The sequence below is a fragment of the Empidonax traillii genome, unplaced genomic scaffold, assembly GCF_003031625.1.
Source record: "Empidonax traillii isolate 1590-97213 ecotype Southwest subspecies unplaced genomic scaffold, ASM303162v1 scaffold213:size761030, whole genome shotgun sequence".
NCBI lineage: Eukaryota > Metazoa > Chordata > Aves > Passeriformes > Tyrannidae > Empidonax > Empidonax traillii.
The window spans coordinates 460,414-485,624 of NW_020955406.1; the positions used below are offsets into that span (position 1 = coordinate 460,414).

At 40.9% G+C, this 25,211-nt stretch overlaps 2 protein-coding genes across 12 annotated transcripts in view; one reads left to right on the top strand and one right to left on the bottom strand.

The window, feature by feature from the left end:
• The window catches only part of PPP1R13B (protein phosphatase 1 regulatory subunit 13B), a 69,001-nt gene extending 58,706 nt beyond the window's left edge, over positions 1–10,295 (top strand). For all 7 annotated transcript variants that reach the window (XM_027887482.1, XM_027887484.1, XM_027887483.1 and 4 more), the window contains 8 exons: positions 1,299–1,468; positions 2,302–2,803; positions 3,346–4,115; positions 5,667–5,804; positions 5,882–6,015; positions 6,710–6,876; positions 7,680–7,879; positions 8,760–10,295. In XM_027887482.1, coding sequence (XP_027743283.1) covers positions 1,299–1,468; positions 2,302–2,803; positions 3,346–4,115; positions 5,667–5,804; positions 5,882–6,015; positions 6,710–6,876; positions 7,680–7,879; positions 8,760–8,801 — 2,123 coding nt within the window. In that variant the 3' untranslated portion in view covers positions 8,802–10,295. The remainder of the gene's footprint in view (positions 1–1,298; positions 1,469–2,301; positions 2,804–3,345; positions 4,116–5,666; positions 5,805–5,881; positions 6,016–6,709; positions 6,877–7,679; positions 7,880–8,759) is intronic.
• Positions 8,745–24,709, bottom strand: ZFYVE21 (zinc finger FYVE-type containing 21). Of its 5 annotated transcripts, XR_003571630.1 has the most exons (9): positions 24,574–24,708; positions 18,993–19,043; positions 17,053–17,221; positions 15,434–15,509; positions 14,617–14,708; positions 13,726–13,779; positions 12,116–12,258; positions 11,189–11,377; positions 8,745–9,278 (listed from the first exon to the last, which is right to left on the bottom strand). XR_003571630.1 is itself a non-coding variant. In XM_027887497.1 (8 exons), the coding sequence occupies exons 1-8, from the start codon at positions 24,694–24,696 to the stop codon at positions 11,342–11,344; spliced, it is 744 nt and encodes a 247-aa protein (XP_027743298.1). In that variant the 5' UTR covers positions 24,697–24,709; the 3' UTR covers positions 10,608–11,341. The 5 variants fall into 5 exon arrangements, 4 of the variants coding, with proteins under 4 accessions (XP_027743298.1, XP_027743301.1, XP_027743299.1 ...); XM_027887497.1 differs by lacking the exon at positions 8,745–9,278 and having other exon boundaries at positions 10,608–11,377; positions 24,574–24,709; XM_027887500.1 differs by lacking the exons at positions 8,745–9,278; positions 24,574–24,708 and adding an exon at positions 19,318–19,409 and having other exon boundaries at positions 10,608–11,377.
• Positions 24,710–25,211: the final 502 nt, after the last annotated feature.

Consider the following 25,211-nt stretch of genomic DNA (forward strand, 5'->3'; position numbering starts at 1 on the left):
ATGGATACAAAGTAGAGAATGGTGATGTTAAATTCACTGTCCTTAGAATGTTCCTATGCAGCTTATTCTGACACTATCCACAATATTTAACAGGGGATGGCAAAGAATTCTAGAAATAGTCCTGCTTATTCTGTGTTCCAGGGGCTGAAAACTGAAATGAAATGGGAAACTTTGCCATTAAATACCTGATTTTCATTTGATGTTAACTTAGTATGGAGTCTAGAAATCTCAGTGCATCTCCCCCCTCACATACACACACAACCCCCTTCCATTTTAGCTGCTGTCTTCTAGTAAAGTTATGTGTTAAATTTCTGTGTTACATGTCATCTTTACTGATCTCAAGTGCTCCACTAAGATAATTACAGGCCATAGGGAGGGAGAAATGACCTCTGGTCTCCTTAGAGGAAGAGAAACCTGAAGCTTAATCTTTTAAAGGCAAAACAAATCCTTAGGATCTAACACGTGGTCTATGTAGTTACTATAAACCAGATCTAATTAGGCTATTTAAACTCTTGCTTACTTAGAGAACTGAAACTAAATAATCTTGCACAGTTAATAAAATATCAATACATCTAGGACTTCAGTAAGGATTTGCTGCCTGTTTACGTGCAGCTATGCATATTTTTTTGCATATGATGACGATAAAAGCCCATGACTTGTGTCTTGATACTTGAGTTGATGTTGTCAATTGACTTTATACATTTTTTTAATATTAAATCTCTGGGGCAGTTTTAATCAGGTGAGTATGTCGAAGATAAACAAAAGGTAAGTTAACCACCACTTCCAGCAAAGGAATGTGTGCTTTTGTTCCACCCTGCTGCTGAAAGGAATTTTTACATCCTGTTTTGAGCAAATGAATCTAGTAACCATAGTGTAAATTTGGAATAGGTCCACTTGGAGCTTATGTAGACTTAACATTGACCACAGTTTGACAGTGTCTCTGGATAGTACCCAGAGAATTGTGTTGATGAAGTGTTTCTGTAAGGACTTTTGTTCTGAATTCGTTTGCCTTCTAACAGCAGAATATGCAACACTCAAGCCAAAATTTTAACCATCTTTTTTTCTATAGAAATTTTCAGTGCAATCTGAATGCCAGAGGGTAATGAACAGCACATTATATGCAGGGATTTGGCTTTCAGGATTAATTTCTGAATCAAACATTAATAATGATGTATCTCACTTCTAGAATCAAATTAATCCTGTTGTAATCTAAGCTATTCTATTTCACATGTTGTTTTGTTTGTTTGCAATGCTTTTCATGGATTATCCTAAATCTAGTATTTTTGTCTGTTTTCAAGCTAATGATGGAAATTGGCCACTACTTAAACAGAGCTCAACCCCTGTGGTAAAACCCCCTCAGATCTCAAACACAGACTGGAAAGAATCAAGCATGGATACTGCTTTAAAACAAGGAACTATATCCAGCCAGCCTTTGCCAACTTCAGCATTAGGAAGTACTGATAAGCTGGTGGGTTTCATCTGTGATATATTTATAGATCTGTTTTGCTGAAATTATGAACCTTTAGCTATGAGTTAGATACACATTGTTTCCTTGCTTCTGATTATTTAAAAAATAATAAAGAAAATTACCTTTCTATTCCTCTTGTTCTTCTCTGTTCTTATCACATTAAATTTATATTTTTTCTTTTCAATTTCAATAGTTCATATTCTTTCCTCTTCTTTTACATATCTGGTCTCCCCTTTTCTCTCTCTTTGCTTCTCTTAATCATCTCCTCCTCTTTCCTATTTTTCTAACTCATGGTTTTATTAATCTTTTTCCTTGGTGTACATTATTACTTTTTCAATGCACTCTTTTCACTCATAAAAATCTCACAGAAGAAGTCATTAAATCCATCCTTAAGCAAGTCCACTCGTGTTGTCTGCACTGTTGTTCTAGTACTTTATAAATTCTGTAATCTTTAAAGAATGTATATCCAGTCTTTAAATAGTTTTGGTAAACTCTGTTATTGCACTGTATGTTGTCAGATATGTTATCAACTAAACGCTGAGATCCAGAACCTTAGAACAAGTTATTCAGGCTTTGCATGTATGCAGATAGTTCTGTATTGATATGAACGTGTTACAGCTGAAGGTGCCTTTAAACAGTGGGCTCTGTCTGAGGTTTGATGAGGCCCTGTGATAAATTCAGGTAGAATCATATCTAGTGATGAAGAAACACAGATTGTGTGTATTGACTCCTCTGCTGTCCCACAAGATTGTTAGTGTGTTTTGGTGAATGAGGAGTGTTCTTGTACGTGAGTATTTAATTAAATGGTATATACTATTTATTTTTCTTAATAGGGTCTTGACCTGGGGAAGGTGCCGCCAACAGTTCCTGGTGTAAGCAAGCAGTTGCCTCAAAACTATGGGACCTATCCCAGCCCAGTTCCCTTGGGAACAGGTTCTACAAACTCTCTAGAAAGAAGGAAGGATGGCAGCCTGCCCAGGCCTGGCACCAGTATAGCAAACCGGCAAAGGCCCGTTCCCCTCCCGCCGCCCAGCAACGTGCACCAGCCCAGCTCCTCGCAGCAGATCCAGCAGAGAATTTCGGTACCTCCCAGCCCCACCTACCAACCCTCCGGTCCCCCCTTGTTCCCAGGAGGAGATGGCAGGCCAGAACTCCCTTTGACTGTGGCAATCAGACCTTTTCTAGCTGATAAAGGATCAAGACCTCAGTCTCCCAGGAAAGGGCCACAGACAGTGAACTCCAGTTCCATCTACTCCATGTATCTTCAGCAAGCAACGCCACCAAAGAATTATCAACAAGCTGTGTACAATACCTTAAATAAGTCAGTAAAAGCAGGTAGAATATCTTTTGTTTTATTTTTTTTCTTTGAAATGCACTGATAAGATCTACTTATTGGGTTTAGTTTACTTTCCATATCAATTCCGAAAACTCATCTAAATCTGTGAGGAAAGTATTTTTGTCTGCAGCATAGCAGCAAAATTATTCTATCTATTTTTTGAGGTTATAAGTATGCATTGATTTACCTTTTATTTAAAACAAGATGCAACTGGAACAATACAGCCTGGATTACTCTACCAATACTTTCATAATTAAATTGAAAAAACAGTCTAGATAAGACAGTTTCTCTCCTCTTACTGTTTCCTCATGAAAGAGGAAAAACATTCCAGATGATACTTGTAGCTTATAATTGTAAGAAGCATCAGCATCACCAACAGGTGTACTTACACAGTAAGTATTTTCTGTGTTGATAGTTTCCAGTACAGTATTTTTTGCTTTCTATGTTATGTCAAACAAGTAGCAAGAGAGTTGATTTGTAAATATTTCGATTTGTAATTTGAGAGCAGTTCTTCACTGTTTTCCATCTCTCTTTTCTTCAGTTTATGGAAAACCCGTGTTACAGTCTGGTTCAACCTCTCCCTCACCCTTGCCATTCCTTCACGGTTCTTTGCCCGCCCAGACTTCCTCACAGCCACAGCCTCAGCCTCAGCCTGAGGTCTCTGAAAAAGATCAAGAGCTGGAAAACGCTCCACCCCCCAGTGAAAACAGCAATGTGGAAAACATTCCTCGTCCTCTCAGCCCTACTAAGCTCACCCCTATTGTGCATTCGCCCCTGCGGTATCAGAGTGATGCTGACCTTGAGGCCCTGAGGAGAAAACTGGCCAATGCTCCGAGGCCGCTGAAGAAACGCAGCTCTATCACTGAACCAGAAGGCCCGAGTGGACCAAATATACAAAAATTATTGTATCAGCGCTTTAATACTCTGGCTGGAGGAATAGAAAGTGCTCCCTTTTATCAGCCAGGCAATCCACAGGACTTCATAGGCATCTTAGCTGACGTTGACAATGGGAACGCCAGTACCAATGGCAATATCGAAGAACCTATTCCTGTGCAACCTACAGTTCCTCTTCCTGATGAGCCACCCCCTTCATCAGATGCCAATGATAATGAATTACCTTCTCCTGCTACTGAGGAACTGATAAGCACTGAAACCACAAATCAAACATCTGAGACAACCGAAGACAACAACAACAACAATCCTGCTATAGTTACTTCCACTGAGCAGTCACCCAGTCCCACGCCAGAGGTCAGTTCTCCAGTAGAAGAGGAAGCTCCTTTGCCACCTGCTCTTCCTCCTCCACTTCCTGCAGTAAGTAACAAAAGAAAGAACAGCTTTGTGAACTATGGAATTAGCTGTGTGTTTAAGCATGACTGGAAGTTTGCAAGCTTCTGCTGCATGGTGTGTTTGCACTTCAAGTTTTTCATGATACTAAAAGACAAGAAAGCCAGAGGAGTTCCGGGGAGGATTCTGATGGATTAGTTTCTCTACTTCAGTAGCTGTTTAATAAGGAAAATATGCATACAGGCAACAGGAGGTTGTGTATGTGGGTTTTAGGATTTTTGGGGGGTTCATGTTGTAGAACTAATTCTGGAATTTGGGATTCCATTAAATTTTATTTTTTTTATTTTCTACAGGCCTGCAAAGATAACTATTGGTACAAAGCTAAGGATAAGCTATGTCAGTGTGAAGCTTTTTAATTTGCAGGCAAGATGAAATAGCTGTTCTGAGGGCAAGTGCCCTCCTTTTCCCCTCTTAGCACAGAGATGAGACCAGGGCTAACTCCAGCAGCTGACTTGTGATAGCAAAAATGTTTTCCTAATGGGCTTGTCGCATAGTTTGAATTGCTTCCAAAGTCCCTCCTCCAGCTGCACCAAAATCTTTTAAATACTTGTCATTGCCAAAATCTACTGCATTTGTAGAACTGAAAAATACAGAGAAAACTGGATGTTATTCTTTGTTGTTATGATGTGACTCATACTTTGAAACCAATGTTCATCTACATTATTTTGACTCAGGTAGGGGCCTTGCATTCATTCCTCTGAGAATTTGACTGCAGTGTGCACAAGGCCGTGTATTCATCTTCCATGAGCATATGGGCCAGGGTACTTCTGGGAGAATGGAATATGCTAGCAACTGATATTATTCATACTGTGAGGCATTTATTTTCCAATCTGAAATAGCCATACTAAATAGGAGCATAAGTGAAAACAGATCTTAGAGAGCTAGAGACTAAAAGCTTTCTATAAAAACTGTAGTTATAATAGATTATTTTTTTCCCCAGAAAGTGACAAGGACACATGTAAAGGACTCAGAATATTCTCAAAACACATTTAAATGTGTTTCAGATCTTGAAAATGCTTCTTCTGATAACACCTGCTAGAATGTCACATAAAATACCTTCATGTTCTGTACTTTTTATTCCTTCAGCAAAACACACTACCATGGCAGAGACTTCTACTAATTCAAGGCATAGATTTCTCTGAGTACAGATTGATATTCAGTCTTAACAGTGCTGTGCTTTCCAGGCTAAGCAAAATTTTTCACAGTGTTTCAGACAATCCACCAGAAACACATTCAGCTTATACAATTAAGATGGTGGTGCTTAAAAAACACTGACTTCACTACTTCATTCCTTATACTCACTGTCTTTTAATTAGAAGCTTCGAAATTATATTGGGTTGCTTTTTCATTTTTTCACTGCATAAGACAGTAATATATCAAGCCTTTTATTTAGAGACTTCTAAATAGAAATGTTTGCCTTGTTCTAAATACCATTTAAGGAAGATGGGGTTCATGGCTGAATCCTTTTTATACTTGTACAACATGAAATGATGCCTTCCAACCTTCATCTCTACTCAGACAAAACGTACCAACTTGAAGAAACCCAACTCAGAAAGAACAGGCCATGGTTTGAGAGTGAAGTTCAATCCCTTGGCTCTCCTCCTAGATGCTTCTTTGGAGGGAGAATTTGATCTGGTACAACGAATCATATATGAGGTAAGCTTCTAAACAGCGACAACCTCATTCCACAATTAGGAAAAAGAAAATGCTGAACTATTTTATGTTTTCAACAGGTTGATGATCCCAGTAAACCAAATGATGAAGGAATTACACCTTTGCATAATGCAGTGTGTGCTGGTCATCACCACATTGTGAAGTTCCTCCTTGATTTTGGTGTAAATGTAAATGCAGCAGATAGCGATGGGTGGTAAGTGTCAAGGCTTTTAACTCAGCATCTGGGAGAAACACCATCTGGATGCACAATCAGAATTTAGTCTAGTCCTGTTTTGGCAACGATTTCCTTCCCATTTGTCCCAAGCAAATTTTCTAAGCTCTGGGTGGAGGTGAACTCTAATGCAAAGTTCACTGTGTTCAGCTCCTCAGCAAGCACACTTAAATCATAAACTAGAGTACAGTTTGGCTTTAATTAATGATATATTTGCATTTCTTGTTCACATGGTGAAGTAATTAAACTGTAAATAACAAATGACAGAAGTTAATTTACTTAAGTTTCATCACCACGGAACACACCACAGATTTTAGTGTTCTTGAAGAATCTTGCCTTACAGGTAGCTGTAGCATTCCTGAAGTGTTTGGGGGGGATGTGAACCCTCACCTTGTTTTTACCTTTCAGGTTTTCTTGTATTGGAAAATATTCTTTTATACCCATCAGCTCTATGAGCTGTGAAATATTATTTATTTATAATTCTTGGCTTTACTGGAGTCAGGTAAATCTTGGAATCCACCCCAGTTGCTTGACAGGTTTTGGACAATGCATTAACATACAATGATCATGAAGAACAACTTCCTTTCCAAATAGACAGGTTCTACGTTGCAAGACAAAGTAGTTAGGTTCATGGAAGTTTATTTTTTCACATGTACATATTTTTGCTTTATTTTAGGACACCCTTGCATTGTGCTGCTTCTTGCAATAGTGTTCATCTCTGTAAACTACTGGTTGAATCTGGGGCAGCTATTTTTGCTTCAACTATAAGTGATATAGAAACTGCTGCAGACAAGTGTGAGGAGATGGAAGAAGGTTATATTCAGTGTTCCCAGTTCTTGTATGGTAAGTTGTGACACTGCCTTACAAACTCTTTTAGCTTTTCTAACGTTCATCCTGTTTTGTCTCTCTGATCTGCATGAAACATCTGCTTAGGCCCCAGACTTGATGATATGGCCCATCATGTGCCTATGCTTTCAAAGTGCTAAACACAATTGTCTTTTTGTTATGATGTTGCTCTTAGTCTGTTTTTTTTTGAGTTACTTCACAGGCAAAATCTAATGTTACAGATTTTTAAAGTTTTAATTTGGCTTTATTTCAAGGAAATGCTTCCACGGGGAGGTTTTGACAGTAACAGCGAGTTGTCAAGTGTTTTCACAGAAATACTCCAACTTCCAGATGCACAAATTTCTAGCAGATCACATGAAGAAACAAGTGTACTTCATGAATAATTAACTTACAGAATGTGTTTAGTTACTAAGAGATATTTTGCCAGAAAAGCACTTTGATGGAGCAGACAAATTTTTAATTTCCATCAGAGGATACAAGCTTCATTAAGGTTCTGTATATCTGACACTGTGTGATTTTTCAAAAACCTCAAGTGTTTCTGTACAGGGCCTGCTCTAGGAAGCAGTTTCCATCACATATATTAGATAAAAACCTTATGCCCTAAACTGTTCTGCAAGATATGGTTCTGTGATGCAGTTAAATTTCTGACAGCATTTCACCATGGAAGTGCTGAAAACTGTTCATGAAATTTTATTAATAGGAGACTAATATTTGGGCCGCTGTGTCAATACCAAAAATCTCAAGAGGGCAAAAATAGGCTATTTTACCATCCAGTGTGCTCTCCAATTTGTTGTTCACAGGAGTGCAAGAGAAGCTTGGAGTGATGAATAAAGGGGTGGTGTATGCCCTGTGGGATTACGAAGCCCAGAACAATGACGAGCTGTCATTCCACGAGGGCGATGCCATCACTATCCTAAGGCGCAAGGATGACAACGAAACGGAGTGGTGGTGGGCCCGCCTCAATGACAAAGAAGGCTATGTGCCTAAAAACCTCCTGGGGGTAAGTTTCTCTTAAGTCACTTTCTCCCTTCTATTTTTTACTTGCACCTGAAGGAGGAGCACAAGCTGGACCTTTGGTCAGAATCCCTCATCCGGATATACCACTATGAAGTGGTGCAAAGCAGATTATCCTTATTCTCTCTGGCCTCTGTGCCATTGTAAACAAAAAGGAGAGGCTACTGTCATGGGATTAGTGGTGATTTGCATTTGGCAAGTTAGTATATTTATTATAGTTTATGCTTTAACAGGATTTTTTTCCCCCTTGGCTAAAACATAGAGCCCTTATGGAAAGCGTGATGGCTCCGTTAGGTAGCTTGAAGCCTTGGCCCAGAAAGTTCTTTGGGAAGGCTTTTAATACCTGGCACAGGATAAGTATGTGCGAGTTTAAAACAGGAAAGAGCCTTAAGATGACAACTGTGGGCAAGTCGTTTATGCTGCTCTCAGTCAGATGGAATACTGTTGTCATCAGAGGCAGGAACATAAGGCAACCAAGCAGAGAACTACAGAGGGCAAAATGCGTAAGGAAACCTTGCAGAGCAGGAAATAAGTTCTCTCAGGTGCCCACCAGGGAATTCTTTTACTTATGTAGAAGTACCCTTTATCGAGTCTGGATCTTGATCTAAATGCACCAGGTCATTTTCAGACCAGCGATGTTGCTGCTCTTGGCAGGAATAAGTCAACCCTTGGCCTCCTGCTGCTTCTGGTTTAGTTTTTCAGGAGATGCCTAAGAACATGGTATAGCTTACAAAAATCTCAGTCCCCAAAACACTTCATCACCCAGTTCTTGTTAATAACTACCCTTTGGTTCTAAATTATTTAAATTGGTAACATTAACCATGCAAAGCCTAATATTTTTATTCTGTTGGTTTTTTTTTTTTTAGTTATATCCACGAATAAAACCTCGACAGCGAACCCTTGCTTGAATTCAGTCGTACAACAGTGCAATACCGTGCTGGTAACTGGAAACTTAAAACATACACTGGAGCCATCATTTTTGATCATTTCACACAGAGAAATAAAACTATGATATTTAGTTTTAATGGTGCTTTCTCTTGTTAAATGGACAGCATCCACGACTTTCAAGATCTGCAGTTTGTAAATGAGGATCGTTTCTGTGTGACCCACCACTGATGAGGAGAGCGATTCCTCCACTACCTACAGTGTTGCGCCAACTCTCATCTAAAGCAGTGTTTTGAGTCAAAGTTCCGTGGTAGGAGCTTTCCTGTGTTCCATGTTCAGAGGTGTCACTTGCAGAGTGCAAGGTGCGCTGTCCGGTTTGCTCCAACCCCCCCACAGCAGCTGTCCCACTGTCAGGATTTTGGCTATTTTGTTCCATACCAGTGAATGTTGAGTTCTCATTACTGATCAGCTCTTTGGGTTCTAGGACACGAGATCTTCACCTGTTACATGCATAATTAAGTAGTTACCAAAGCTTGATGTGGGCTAGGATTTTAGGTGGCAACATGCTAAACACTTAAATCCTAGTCTGGACAACCCCAACGAAAGCTTTACCTAGTCTAGCATCTTGCATTATTTGCATTTAGAATCAAGCTAGAGAACTAACAAAACAACAGTATTTATACACTTCTCCAAGTCCCTACACAGTATCTCACGTGGTGTTTTATTTTCTTATTATTCAGCCTACAGCACCGGTGTTACCTCTACAAATGTAAAGGTTTCCCTACTAACCACCCGAGCTTGTCCAGCCTGGACAGAACAGTTAGTACTGAAGTTGCAGCAGCCTAAGGGATTTGTACGTCTGCAGGGATGAAAGTGCAATAGTTGAAAAGGGTAAGAGTCTGGTAAAGGTTATACTGTGTCAGCTGAAGTCTGCCTGAGTCAGTCTAGAAGAAAATATGAAGGACAGGATAGAAGTAGGAAGAGGGTCGTGTAGATGCCAAGACAAGGAGAAGAGAGAAACAAGGTTTAGAGAAGGATTTAAGAAAGGCAATAGCTTATTTGAGGACAATTTCTGTGGTTCTTGGCAGCCTACACCTGCTGCCAAGGCAAGTTATGCAATAACCTGTTCCACTACATTGTAGTTTAAGCAAAAAAAGAAAAATCCACAAACAGGCACTTCACTGGAGTTTTAATTGTACATGATTTTATATACCAAAAGTATATTTTGAATCTCCCATTATAAGTTTTAGCCATATTTCTTGTAATTTTATCCCATTTAACAGTATGCAATTTGATTAACTCTTCATGTACAAGTTCTGTGTATAATTTATATATCCATTTCTGCAGTGCTGTAACTTGCTTTTACCACAGGTTAGCATTAACTGTATATATTGTGGTGAAAAGTGAAAGGGTATTACTGTTGAAGAATTTGCTACATGAATGTGATGATTTCAAGAGCCTATGATACACTAATTCAGAGAACATGTAAATGTGCACAATAAAGTACTGCTAAGGCATGGCTGCACTCTCCACTCTCTTTACAGAGCAGCAGATTTGACTTCGGTCACAGTCTGCATGAAAACACTGACTGCAGCTTGCCAGGTTCTAGCTGTAAACTCACCTGTCCTCCTTGGTTTTTATGAGCTGCACTGAAAAGGACTTGCCAGATGCTTTTGAAACCTCCTTACAGTAGTATTCCAGTGTTCCAAACGCGACAAGTTAAAACTTAGCACTTCAATTTAATGCTGTTTATAAAAAAGTTTCAGAGTTCAGAGACCACAGTGTCCATCACTTAAGAAGTTTTATATTACAAAATTAAGCACCACCTCTTTTTTTTTTTTAAATAAGTGAATTAATTTATTCATATTTGTACATTAATTTGTATACAATTTCAGGTAGTATTACAGTTAGATTAACAAAAGCTAGTTACCAAAAAAAGAAAATACAAAACTAAAAATTATTCTGGAAGCTTATTTATTACAGAAGTGAAGTTTCAAGGTCATGTTCATGTAAGTCAAATTTGGTGGTATTTGGTGAAATATTTAAATGTTTAAAATGAATTGTTTAAAAAAACCCAAGTGATTTCTATAAAATCATATCTAAGGCAGATTTTTTTTTGTACATTGATTTTAAACATTTGGATAGAGGGAAAAACCTGAGAGCTATACCCAAAAGCTATTCTCTGCAGAAGAGACGTACACATTTGTTTGCTTTCTGTAGCAAACAGTATATATAATTGTTACTATAAAAGTTGTGCTGTACATTAGCTGTAGTGCAGGTCACTTTCATATTAAGTGCCAATAAAGGCTTAACAAAATATACAAAGTCTTAAAAGGTGAGGCTGTTTAAAGCATTAACTGTATACATATTGCACACTACCGTGAATACTCATGGTTCAAAAAATACTCACATTGCATTTGCCAGTTCTTACATAATGAACCACACTGGAATGAGAGAGTCAAGAACAGCAAATATTTCCAGCTGTCAAATCAGCAAAAAGTGAGAGGCAGGTCTGTGGAGGCTGGTGTCTGTGTCTTCCCTCAGGGGGCCAAGTCTGCAGTTCTCACTGGTCCCGGGACTCGTAGAGAAGTTTTGTTGCCTGGCAAACACAAGGGCAAAATGTCATTGTGTTAACTGAACTTTCACTCGTAGCCACCTGATCTCTTTTTTACCCCTCCAAAAATCTCCTTTTAATCCAAGGCTTTAAATTCTTCCTCTGTTTTCCTCCACCTAAGGCATGTATTGGCATTCAGGAAGTGCTGAACGCACTTTAATGGCAACAGAAAGTTTGAGGACACTGGGATGAACAGAGGTTAATGCTGGGGTTGGGGCAGCTGGGGAGCTCAACAATTTTTCACTGTAACTTTGACTTAGGAAATATGACTCTTCAGTTTCATTACCCATACAGGGCCTAACAGCAAAAGATTAAAGTCTTCTGTTTTCAAAAATCAGTAACTTCTTTGAGCCTTCATAAAGTAGTAAAAACAATTAGCTGAGTTTAGGTTCGAAGTGTATTTCATAATGAACATTCTTCAGCCAGAAACAAAAACCTAAGGAACTTTAAAGTCTAATTCTTACTTCTTTTCATCTAATGACATACATAAGATCTCAGAAAATACTTTAGAGTGCATAACTTCTTCAACTATCTGAGCATAAAGCTAAAGTCACGTTCATTACAGCCATCCATAGGTTCTGTTTTATAAGCAATGAGGCCCTTAAGTCCTTAATAAAAAAATAACAGAAATACTCCTAAGGCTGCCTGCTCTCTTTAGTGCTCCTAAACACACCATGTGAAGATTATCTCCAGCCTTCTCTAAGTTTTGGCTGCCGTGCTTACCTTATGCATAGCTGCCAGCCAACTTGCTGACAGCTTCCTGTTGCAGTTGAAGTCCTCACCGGCTGTGAATTTCATCTGCGTTACCTCCTCCGACCCAGGTACCTTGTACTGCAGAATCATACCTATGGCACGAGTGTTGCCTCCTGGAAAGAGAAATAACATCTTGAACAGCAACAGGTTTTGCCAACTAAGTGAAACAACTTCTTCCAGCTCATAAGCACATTTGAAAAAACATGCTCATTGCTCGGTTCGAAGCACGAGCAGCTGCAGGTATCCCAGGAGGTTGTGACCACGGCTGGGAGTGCCAGGCAGCGGAACCTGCACCCTCAAAACTGTTTAATTCTCCCCGAGAGAGTTAAAGACTATAAACTCTCCCTGCATAAGCCATCAGGTGAGGCCATGAACACTGAGAACACCCTCATGATTTACTATCATCAGCTGATACCACAATTTCACACTGTAAGCCTGCACTCTGTAAGCTGAGTTACTACTGTCCTCTTTGATGGCAAAGTGGGATCCCTGCTGGATACACAGTCTGGCACAGCAGTCAGAAGTCCCTCCAAACCTGGCAAAGGTTGGGAGAGATGCTTACGCAAGACCAGGTAACAGCTGACAAATCTACTTCCTGAAGGAAATTGCTACAAAAGAAGCTGCTCTGACAACAGCACAATAGAGAGATGTTTGTATCTCTCTGGCTGCAGAGATGAAGATAAACTGAAGCAAAAATACACAAACAAGAGCTTTCAGAATGCCATGCTTCATTATGATTACTTCCTGCAGCAGTGGAGCATAAACTAAGCCCCAGGAGCAGCACCAGCACACACAGACCCTTTGCAGAGCTCTTTTTAGAAGTGTCTGCATGAGAGGGCTCCTGAAGGCTGTTACTGCGATATCTGAGGAGCCAAACAAATCACAGTCTCAGTCTAACCAATCCAATAAGAAGCCCACAGCAGGGTTTATCAAAGTAGCTATTTGTTCCTCTGTGAGGATAAATGGAAATTCGACTTCATCACTTGTTCCCCTGCACCTGCCAGTCAGAACAACAGGTGAAGGGACTACTTAAATCAGTGGAAATTAAACACCTGCAGCCTTGGCTAGTTTGCCCAGGTCTGGCATTTCAGGACATTACTGAGTCAGGCAGAACACACCTTGCATGATAAGAGGTCTTCTTTCTTCTAAAAATATGTAAAAGCAAACCATTAATTAATAGTTCCAGTGCAAAGCCTTTCTGGACAGCACACAGGGAGTGTACTTTTCATTTCTGGTATATCCCATTCAGCACACTTGTTAAAGCAGGTGGTGTGTAACACTGTACCACTGAAGATACTATTTCTCATCTTCCCTTCTCCCTGCCAGCATGGACAACAGTTCACCTGGTCTAAAGAAGGCCCTGAGTGCTTTAGTTCTCCTCCAAAGTGTTACAAAACATTCATTCTTGGTTTAATAAACAGACAGATGGGAAGGAACAGATGCATGTCAGATCTGAACACAACTCAAATTGAACAGCAGCTACAGATCAAGCAAATGAACAGCACTGCAGGGAAGAAAGCTGTGAGGGGGGGTCATTCCAACATGCTGAGGTGAGTCATGCTCAAAGGTGCTGGTGATACCTTCAGTAACAGGCTGGCTCTCCAGAAGGCTGGTGTAAGTGTGAATATCTTTTTCTACCATCAAGAAGGAAGGCAGGCAGAAAAAAGATAAAGCAGTCAGAAGAGTAGTGAACAAGGAATTAAAGCATTAAGTGACTCAGCAACACATCTGGTTGATTTGAATACCAAGGTAAATTTATCAAAGTTAACATGCTGCACTGACTGAATACTGCACAGACAGGCTGTGCAATTAGAAAAACCCAGCAGTGACAGAGGTGTTGATAAAGTACAATTATTGAAACTCCTGACCTTGTTTGTTCTCATTTCAGTCAAATCATATTCAAGTTCATCCTGAAATACTCTAAAATCTGGTAAGAGATGAGGCAGTTAAGTAGCTGCACTCCAGTACAGATGTTACCAGTTTCATTTGGCCACCCCTTCACCTTGAATGAAATTTAAAAAGCATAGTTTACTATTTATCTCCCCCACCCACAGTTCCACTCTCCTAACAGCTGTTTGTACTAGCAGAAGAGAAATCCCAGCTGGATTCTGAAATGAAAAAGGCTAATACCAAAGACTAACAGTCCCTACTATGAGCTTTTACATCAATAGACATTGGTATTTAGCCAAGAGAAAGGATCAGAACAGATGATGGCCACCCTTACTCAGGTTCATTGAGGGGCTCTCCCATATTACAGCTGTAAAGGAATTTCTCAGTTCTTCGGTTTTCCCCAAAATCCCAGTAGCCACATGGACAGGGTTTCACACACTGCACTCTATTCTGAGAGCAGCTGTAATTAACACAGTTACACTGAAGTTACCAATAACCTAGAACTGCAGTCTAGTTCAAACAATAATTACAGCTTCACATTTTTTTCTAAATAGTTCATTTATATTAAATGAAAAATTTACCTCCAGGAGTAAATCCTTCTGTAAGTATCTGAACAGTTGAAATCTGTATAATTTCAATTTCATAGTGGCTGTCTCCATCCAAAACCAGGTATCTACATAACAGAAGAAAACCTTTTTTTAAATTTTTTTTTCCTACAATATCAAGTCCAAATCAACGAAAAAAAAAAAAAACAATCTCTCAGTGACACTGTTTATGTGCTTTTTGGGGTGAGGAGGGAAAGAAATCAAGCAGGAGGTATTACTCTTCCCTGAAGTTCTTCAATTATAGAAAAATAACCCTACAAAACCCATAGTTCTGTTTGCCAGGAAACCCATCCAAAAATATTAAAAGCTCTTCTTTTATTCCAAAATTTTATTCTTCCAAAGCTCTGGAGGAAAAAGTGAACAGAGTCCAACGTGGTCTAGTCAACCAAATTACAGGGGATGACCAAAGTAATGCTTTGGTTGTAACGTTAAACAATATGGTGCAGTGTTAGAATCATTCCAAACCAAGCTTCTTCAGTGCCTACAGACTTTTCCCTGCTCCTGCTTCCCACCATCCCCTATTAGGTGGCAAAAACACTGTATTCCAGTGGCACCAAGGGGCATTATCAGTGAGTGGAGGTCCACCTTTCCAAGGCATTCTGATCCACACTCCTAATAAGTTCAAACAAACTGACTCCAGTAATGTCAGATAAATAAATCCATCCTTTCCATCTGATTACTCTCTCCAACATCCTCAGAGCATATTACTCTTATAGTTTCTTTAGGATATCAGGTAATAACAGAGCTGCAAGTGCAACAATACTATAGTTTGGAAGTGCAATTTCATTCTTACCTCTGGTTGTTGGAAAGTCGACAAACCATGAGTTCAGATTTATCAGATGTTCCCAGAGTTACAAAGAACGTAGCACCTGGGAAGAAATGTTTCAGTATTCTAATGCAGAGTTCAAGAAGGAACATTCAAGTATCAAAAAGGATAAGTAATTCTTACTTATTAATATACCAACTTGGGTGAAATAAGAGAGTAATTGAAATATTGAACTGATTATCTTAAGCAGAACACTCAAGTATAAAAATCTCATATTTAATTATCATGTTCTGAATCACGGGACCTTTCACACATGCTATGTAATTTCTCCCACATGCTGTACAAATGCACACGATATCTAAGATGAATCTTAAAAATCAGAAGAGAATTGGAGGTGGCAAAGGCAGGCAATTAAAGACCCTATGTGGTCATCATAACACAAGCCATTGTTTCAGTATTCAAAACAACCAAAAAAAGAACAATCTAATAGCAGGACATGACCTTCCGTTCTACGCTTAATAAACAGCAAAGACTTCTCTTTTTCATTACTCAAGGCTGGCTCAGTCTTGCTGTGAGGTCAGTGAACTTCAGCCTTCATGTTGTGTTTCTTCCCCCTCAAAACTGCTTTGACATGGGGAAAATCATCGTTGCTACATTAGAGAAGTGATTCATAACTTCAAGTAGCCTACACGCCTAACCATTTTATTTCCTCCATGCTTCATGGTCCCTGTGTTACCTCATCCCAATACTGCTGGTCTGGGAAATGAGAAAATAACAACACAAACTGTGGCTCTACAGCAACTCAGGAACAACTGCAGACTTCAACAGCAGAACATGAATGCAGATAGGACAAGCTTTATTAAAAAAAAGTCTTCAATTTAGAGCACACTGTTTGGAAACTTGTCTACACCCCCCTGGCAAAGCAGAGTGAAGAACGATTTGTGTGCTACAGGGATGAACACACTCCCTTCTGATCCCAGGATCTCCCCAGGAACCATCCATGCTCTTCAGACATGGGGCTCAGCTTACCCATTATGCACACTGGCATCATGCTGAGAGACCATCAAAAGGCACTCAGGGATCACAGAACAGTTTAAAAACTGAAGATTCAGCTTTCTTAATGTAATTGGAACACGAATTACTGTATTGCCTGTAGTTTTATTCCTATGGAAAATTGGCCACTCATGATGATCTGCCATCAACCACAGCTGTAGGCCACAGGCAAGATCAAAGCCCTCAGATGAAGCTTGAAAAAAGCACTGTATCTTGTCCAAAAATATTAAACTATTCTCTACTGTAAAGTATTTTTCATCCTTATTTAATAGCTAAATAGATGCAGAAATATGGCTAAAAAATGCATTATTTCAAGGAAAATGCCAACTGCATACACATCTGTTCTCACAGGTATTAAAAATCTGTCTTTAACTAAACCACTGTTTTTAAAGACCAAAAAGTATAAACAGAGGTGTAAACATTCCTAAGAAGTGTGAACCTCTCTCTAAATGAACCGGTAACCCAGAACTGTCTGCCAAACAAGGAGACAAAACCGCAGCTTGCTGGGAGGAGGGGCATTGATCTCACTGTTTATCAGGACTTGAATAAACACAGACGAGACCAAACAGCTCATCTGTGCACGGAGCCCTTACCATTCATGAGCACTTTGAGCTGCTTGTCATAGAACTCCGTCTCCTTCTGTGAGACCAGGGCACACTCCGCGCACTGGCGCACGGGGTCCACAAAGCACATGCGAGGCAGAGGCACTTTTTTGCTGCAGCACTTGTCGCAGAAACACTTCCCACACCTCCGGCAGTGATGCTGAGCAGGAGAGAACGTTTTGTTTATTTATTTACAAAGGAAACTAGGAGCGGATAGTTTAATAAGGTTACTACGTTACATCTCATCCCCCCCAGCAGTTTCTCCGGTGTGAAAGATACATTTCCTTTGCCTGTGCCTCAGCCTGTAAGTGCTGAAGTGGCAGAAAGAAATCAATCTGTAGATTGAACACAGAGGACTGAGGATAGTGTGAACAGCAGCACTCTAAGCCTTTGCTGGCACTCTGTAAAGATGCCTCTGAAGCAGAGAGGAAAGGGCTTCTCCAATGTCCAGCAAATCCTTCACCTCACTGCCAATAAAAACCCAAGAGTGGCTTCCAGGTCCCTTCTTACTTCCAAGCAAAGATCTTGGGAAACTTCAACTGAAGTCTCTATCCTTCTTCAACTGAAGATACTACTCTAGTCTTTTAAAACTTGAGAATAAGTTTCTCCCAAGGAAAAATGATAAAAATCTTCATACTGAGAACCTAAAGCTATTCCTCTATCAGAAATATCAGGCGGCAGAGTACAAACCCAGTGAAGTTGCAAAACCAGAGCGAGTAATGCAATGTGTTTCACAGCTCTTAAATCTGCAACAAGTGGCCTGTGCTCCAGATCACTCTTGGGGTGTGACAGTGCCAGCAGATCTTCCTGATGCAAGTTCTCGTGACAGAACAAGACTTGCCAGGCAAGCAGGAACTAATTTGTGGCTCAAAGCAAGCCTGAGCAGTCTGATACAAGGAACTGATACAGTGCAACTTGGGTCAGCGTTAGGCTTTCCTTCCTTGCAAAATTCTCCGGAGCACCTATTTCCTGCAATTGCTGCCTGCAATTGCTTCCCAAAAGTAACACAAGTAAAATACAGCAGCCTTTTATCTGGTTTGAGTGTGCCTGGTTTAAAATTTCTCCTTCCCTCTCCCTCCAAACAATAAATAAAAAACATTGACTTTGTCACTACAAGTCACACTTCTACATCTTTCTCACTTTCACAAGGGGCATGCTAAGGGAGTGTCAGTGTAGTTATACAAAAGAATGATATTTCCTCCTAAAAATCATTTTTGGCCTTTCCTGGGAGAGTGCTTTCCTTCTCCATGTCATATTCTGCACACCAGTAGCATTCCACAGTGATCTGCTTGCTGTAATGTAATGAATATAATTACTCTAATGTTAGTGGTTTTATGCAGTGAGATACATACTAATTATGGAGTTTACACTTTCTACTTTAATCAGAAATTCTCTATTCCAAACCTAAAATAAATCCTGGTTTACTTTCAGATTCTCTATTCCAAATCCAAGACAAATCCTGGTATACTTTCAGAACAGAAGGAGAATCTGAGTTCTGGTTCTTTACATTTCAACAATACGGTTCTTTAACTTAAGATTGTAATTCATTATTCCTGAAAACATCACATTTCCACAACTAATTTTTCTCCCCAAACACAACTGAATTAATTGATTTGGGTGCTATGTCAGTACTGATGTTAACAGCCCACTCCAGCATGAGCTTCTTGAACTCTTCCTTTGACTGTAAATCCTGCAGGTACCCAGTAATTTAGAAAAAGCAAGCATTACACATTGAGTAACATGAAGCATTGCAAACAAACAGAACCAAAAACAAGAAGGGCTCTACTCAGAAAAGGCAGAACAGAAAGAAAAACTAATTTATATCAGACTTTGCAGGGTTTTCTACCAAAATCCTCTACATTTAAGTCAAAATAAGTCCATATTAGTATTTTGCAACAGTTACTGCTTTACATTTAATTGATTTCTCTTACCTTTCTAGTTATGAAGTCAAATTTTGTATCACACTGCATACATCTTGGGCACTGGAAAACAGTACAAATTAAGATTAATCTACAAAATTTCTAAACTTTTAATTCTACCACCATACGCAAAGAATGAGCTTTATATTACGCCCTATAAAGAAACACCCCCAACAAATTTCCATCCTTTATCTTTCCACCATGGATGGTTGTCATTTAATATTCATGTAGCAAAGCAATGTCATCCCCGTTTGTAAGACCAAAAAAGCTGCCAAACTTCCCCGTAAGCAATAGTGCATCTTGCCAGCAGGCAAAACTACATCTCAGAAGTACTTACCATGCTTTAATGTTTGGCTATCCAGACAGTCCTATATTCCAGATTCAACTGTTTTTACACAAGTTTTTCTCCTCACTATATTATCCTGTGATGCTCTGCTGACTCTCTAAAACATTGTTTACGTATTTTAATGCTCTCACTACTCACACACTTTGGAAACATGCTAGGAGATACTTGGTTTTCTTCCAAGCCACCAAGACCTAATTTTTATTCCAGCTACAAGAAGTCATTTCCTGAAATATCTCTTTCCTAAAACAAGCTTACACCCACAGTCCTCCCAAAAGAAATGCCAGAAAAAAATTGAAGGAGTTTCTCTCTCACAACTAGACAAAACTTAAGGGATGACAATTTTGATTGTCTGAACTACCAGGGGTGATCAGTGACTGCAGGACAATCAGAGTTTTCTGTCTAAAAGTCACTCAACCAAAGTGCTGACAGCCATTAGGTCACTGGATTTTCAACAAGATTTTACATATTTTTATCCACCATATCAAAACTCACTTTCCAAGGCTTATAATGCAATTATTTCTAGATTTGCAAATATTAATTCAAAATTGTGCCTGACATCTGACTCAGGGGAACATGGTTAGACCCTGTACTAAGTTTTTAACTCTACAAATTGAAACTCCTCAAACCAGACTATCTCAGTCTACAGCAGAATGTCATCTTAAACACATGCCCTAAGATAAGCAGGTGCTATTTCCTAAGCACACAGCAATGACCCTTTGCCTGTAATTAACATATTTCAATATTTAACCCTTTTTTTTCTATAAATCCCTTCAGGTTACAACAGCTTCTATTGGGGGACTTTTGCTCCAGCAGATACTCAAATCAGTCACAAATTCAACAATTACAGCCAAAACCATATTACTGCAGCTAAATTAAAAATTCTTTAGAAACTTTTCATGTTCTTTTGAAGTGTAGGCTTGTTAATAACCGGCAATAGTTTACATGACAGGTTCTTATGTCTAAACAGACGTTTAACACATTGGAGAGTAAGGGCAGTCACTGTAACGGAACATAAACAGCTACTTGTAGAATTTGTTACAACAAGCTGTTTCTAAATCCCACACAAAAGAGAACTAGAAATGTTCCTGAACCATCTCAAATAACACACAGAGAGCTAAGGCATCCAACCACCTCTTTTCACAATGGCTGTAGAAAAACTTATTCCAGGTTTCACCTCTGTAACTCTACAGCTAATACCAGGTTCTACTCCACACTGATCATGACTTAATGTCTTAATTTTTGACGTGTAGCTTGTCTGGGAGCTGGACCTGGCAACAATTTTGGTATACTTTGAATTTACTTGAAGTCTAATTCTTTTTCTTAATGCAAAAAAGTGGGAGGGTTTTTTTGGTTGGGATTTGGTGGTGATGTGGGTTTTTTTTGGGGGGGTGGGGAGTTGGGGTTTTATTTGTTTCTTAGTTTAGTTGGTTGGAGGGGGGGGGGTTGATTGGTTTGGTTTGGGTTTTTCTATTTGTTTCTTTGGTTTTAGTCAAAAAGCAGAAAGTCAAAAGTTACAAACCAGAGGGAAAAAACCCCACAGAAACCAAACTCTTCTAAATACTGTCCTACATATATTTCATACAGAATGTTATGCTAAACATAGAAGTGCTTCTCAGGAAGGAGTGAAACTATCCATCCTGTTATTTAACACAAACTCTATAGAACAATTCCAGACCCAGGATGACAGCCCTGCCTGATACACAGAGCAGTCATAAATAAATCTCAAGTCCAGTGGCACATGATAGTCAGCACCAGGGAACGGGATTTTCCTAGGAAAGTGTTCTGACACGAGTAGGTTCAGTTTGCTGTTCCTTAAGGGCATTTCTGCTTTAAGTAACCAGAACCAAGCGAACCCATTTGCATAATATCAACTTCTGCTTTGCCTGGGACAAGGCCTTTATTGTAGAATATCTTGAAAGGTGATTTTTTCCTATTCATCTGTACACTGACAGAATCAGAGAGTGACAAGTATTGAATTAATCATTATTGCTTGAAGGGGTTTTATCACATTTTAGAGAGAAGGAAGCATGATGTCCAAGTTATTTTCATGTCTTCAAACAAAAAGATACAATGTAAAAAAAATTAAATAAAAATTCACATCACAAGTATATTCATTTCACGTACAATCAGCCAATAATACTGATATCAGGTTACTTCATTTGGCAAGAGGAAAATAGAAGAGCATCCAATAGTTCTGGCATCTTGGTATTAATTTAAAAATACTGAGAGCTGGTTCATTACAAATAGAGTGAAACTTCTCAGGTGTTTGCTCAAGTGTGGTAACTGATTTTCATAATGCCACGGATCCAACCAGAGGTGAGACTCCCACAGATGGACAGGAAGTTATAGTTACACTTCACATGCTTTATTTGCATATATAATAACACAGCGACTCAAGAAGCCATGCACAGGAACACCTGGTCGAGCTCGTTAACACAGCGAACCTTTGCAAACGTGGAAGTTCAGGAGCTGCCCAAATCCCACCCAGGAACACGCCTGACCAAAGCAGCTGTGCCAGCGGGGGAAATGGCACAAGGGGACTCGGGGCAGATACAGCTCCCGGTGCTTTCTGGTACTGCAGCTGCCGAAGTTCACCAGCACTCCAGGGGCAGCTCTGCCACACAGCCAGGGCCGCCTCCCAGAGCCTGAGCCCAGGGAGGTCCCAGCTCTGGTGAGCTTAGTTCCCTCCTGCAGCCACTGAGGAACGCCAGGGAATCGCCTTCCCCACCTCTGTGAGTTCCTGTGCAGCACACAGCGTTCCTCAGCCGTGGAAGCATCTGGTGCACAGCTGGATGTCACGAGGTCTGGCCACCCCTACAGCCAAACTGACAAACTTCACTCGATTTCTAGTCCAAGGTTTCCTTAACAGAAACACCGTCAGCTCTCTTATCTGTATCACAAATAAGACTACCAAAAGCAAAGTTTTCAGTAGTCCTGCTTCAGTCTTACACTTCAAATTCCTCAAAGTAACTGGTATTTTAAGACCGTACAATCTTGTGACATAAAATTAATAACTTGAATTCTATTTCAACACTATATAAGCGCCACAAAACTAACTGCCATAATTCATAGATGACCTTAATTTTTTAAAAAACCAAGATGATAGACTCTCCTTGCGTAAGAAAAATAAAGCCACTCAGATTGTGAGTGTTACTGGCTGCACAGCAGAGGCCAGTGGATCTGAAAAGCCAGATTAGCATTGGCTAATACCAGTCAAGGTCTTGTCTTGGACAAAGACACTTAGTTTTTCATTATGTCTGACGTGGTAACAAGATCAATAGTTCTCGACTAATTCATTAACTGGATAACACTGTCTCTTTAAATTTCATTTTTTTAACAAAAACATCGTGTTTCTAAGCTCCCCTGTGTCACATACTTGCTTTATTTAAGGGAAAAGTCTGCAACACATTTGGTAATTGTTAACCAAAGGGATGTCAGAACTTCAAAATTCTTTAGGAAATCCAGTAAAATAACTAGTTACAAAATACCAATTCATATTCTCAATCTCGTGTTAAAAAATGCACTTAAAACATTTGCCTGTGAGCAAACAGCAAATCTCAACAGCAAATATCACTGAGGCTGATGCAAAGACAACATTCAGTCACAATTCAACACCAGCAGACTACGGGGAAAAGCTGAACTTTAAGGGGAATGAACACCTGCAGTACAACTGTAACATAAAATTCAAACTAACAACACACATCAGACTGATGTCTCTAAAATATACAGACTTAATTCTCTTAATATATCTAAGTAGTTCAAATAAACCATACTACAACCCTCAGACAACCTTTGGCTGGATGAAGATGGGTCTGTGTATTAGACTGAGTTTTAAGTGTCTTGTTTTCCTTAACGAAACCAGCCTGCTATAATCAAGAATTACTGACATCCTAAACTGGATTTCAGAAGGTCAGGGAGAAAACCAGTTTCCATTTAACTGTTACAGAAATGGTATCTGCCAGGAATCAGGTTCCCAGGCGGCCCAGGTGACTGCACAGGGGTGCAGCAACTCACCTACACAGCAGAAGCAAAGCTCAGAGGGAAGCCACTTGCACAATAACTGCTCAGACTTTGCTGCAAGCTCACAGATAAACACACACCCCACCTGCAGCACACCCAGAGCACACACGGTGCCAGCTGGGTGGGAATCCGGGCAGCCCAGCCCAGACATCTTCTAAGGACACCCTGCTCCGGCCACCGAAAATTTATCTTACCCACACTTATAAAGCAGAAAACAGCTGCAACTGATGGGCTTTTTAAGTGTGGAAGAGAATAACTTGAGGAAACTCACACTAGGTATTGCAGCAGATCGCTTGCTTATTAAAATAAATCAGAAAAGTCGCTTCCCAAAAAAGGGCTGTTATTTCAGACAAAACCAGCGGCTGATTTACTGCTCATCCCCTTTATGGCAGCTCAGGTGGGCCTGAGCTGCAGAAGCTGTGCTGGCAGAGCGAGTCTCCAGAATTATTTTTTACTATTTTTACACTTTCTGCCTCAAGAAATACCAGGTAGAGGGGAAGAAAACTTTCTTCCTCGTTCCTCACTAAGGGAGGACACAGCGTTCCCACACAAAACAGACCAGCCACGTCTGACTCTGCCAAAGAATAGCTTTGTTTGGTGACTCCCGGCTTAAATTCACGTTGGCTCATCTAAAATAAATCTCCATTCCGGTCACATTTAAACGCGCTGGCGTGGGTCCACACCACAGAATAAATAAATAAACAAACAAAGCTGCATTATCATCTGGCTGCGGGGACTGGCAACAATTAGCGCACATTACGTGAGATTAGATACAACATCACGATCGCATTGTTTGCTTGGTGTTTAAAAGCAAATCGACCGAAACAGTCTTAAGTTGCTCAGTGCTTGTTTAACACCACGAACATCCGCACCGGGAGCCAGAAGGGCTGTTCTAACTCAGCCTTATCGCCTTAAGACTTCGTATAACCACTTTTACATCTACAGAGCCTTCAGAAGCACCTTGGTGAGCACTTAAAGCCTTCAGAACCGCGTTTATGAGCATTTAAAGGAACGCTGCTCAGATCGCCGTACTTTTAACTCGGCATGCCGCTAATTTTTGTGATGGGGCCGCAACAGCCCTGAAGAACGAGTGATTAAAGCCTTGCGTGCTTTAATCCATTAGCGTGAGGGAAATAAAGAGAGGGGAAGGAAGGGGAAAGGGAAGGGGAAAGGGAAGGGGAAAAGGAAGGGGAAAGGGAAGTGCGGCGCCCCCGCCCGCGGCGATACCTCCTTGTCGGGCACCCAGGGCGGCTCGTCGAGGCCGAAGGGGCTGCGGGCAGAGCGGTGCTCGGGCACCATGCGCAGCCCGCTCGGGGACCGCACCAGCTTCTTGGCGTCGCCGCCCGACATCTTCCCCCGCCGCCGCCGCTCGGCCGGGGAAGGGGACGGCGTTCGGCCAATGGCGACGCGGATCCGCGGGACTGGCACGGCGCTCGGCCAATGGAAAGAGCAAACTGCCGGCGCCCCGCCTACCCGCGCTGAGCTCCCCAGCCAATCGCCTGCCGCTTGGGGGTTTGAGGCGGGAGTGTTGTCCTCGCCCCGCCCCTTCGGCGCCGCAACCCGGAAGCGAAGCGCGGGGGCGCCTCAGCCGCGCCCCCCGAGTTCCGCGTTGGAGGAGGCGCCGCAGCCGCTCCCCAGGCGGCCGGGTGGGCCGGGGGCGAGCTCGGCTCCCGCGGCTCCGGCGAGGGACCGCGGTGGTGCAGCACGGCCCGTCCGGGGCTCCGGGCACGCTTCGGCCCCGCGGAACGGCGGCAAGCAGCACTCTCCCATTGGCTACCCCGCCGGGGCGGCCGCTCGGGGGAGTTTTGATTGGCCCGCGGCGGGCGAGCTGCTCGCTGATTGGCTGCGGGGGTGCGTGACGAGTG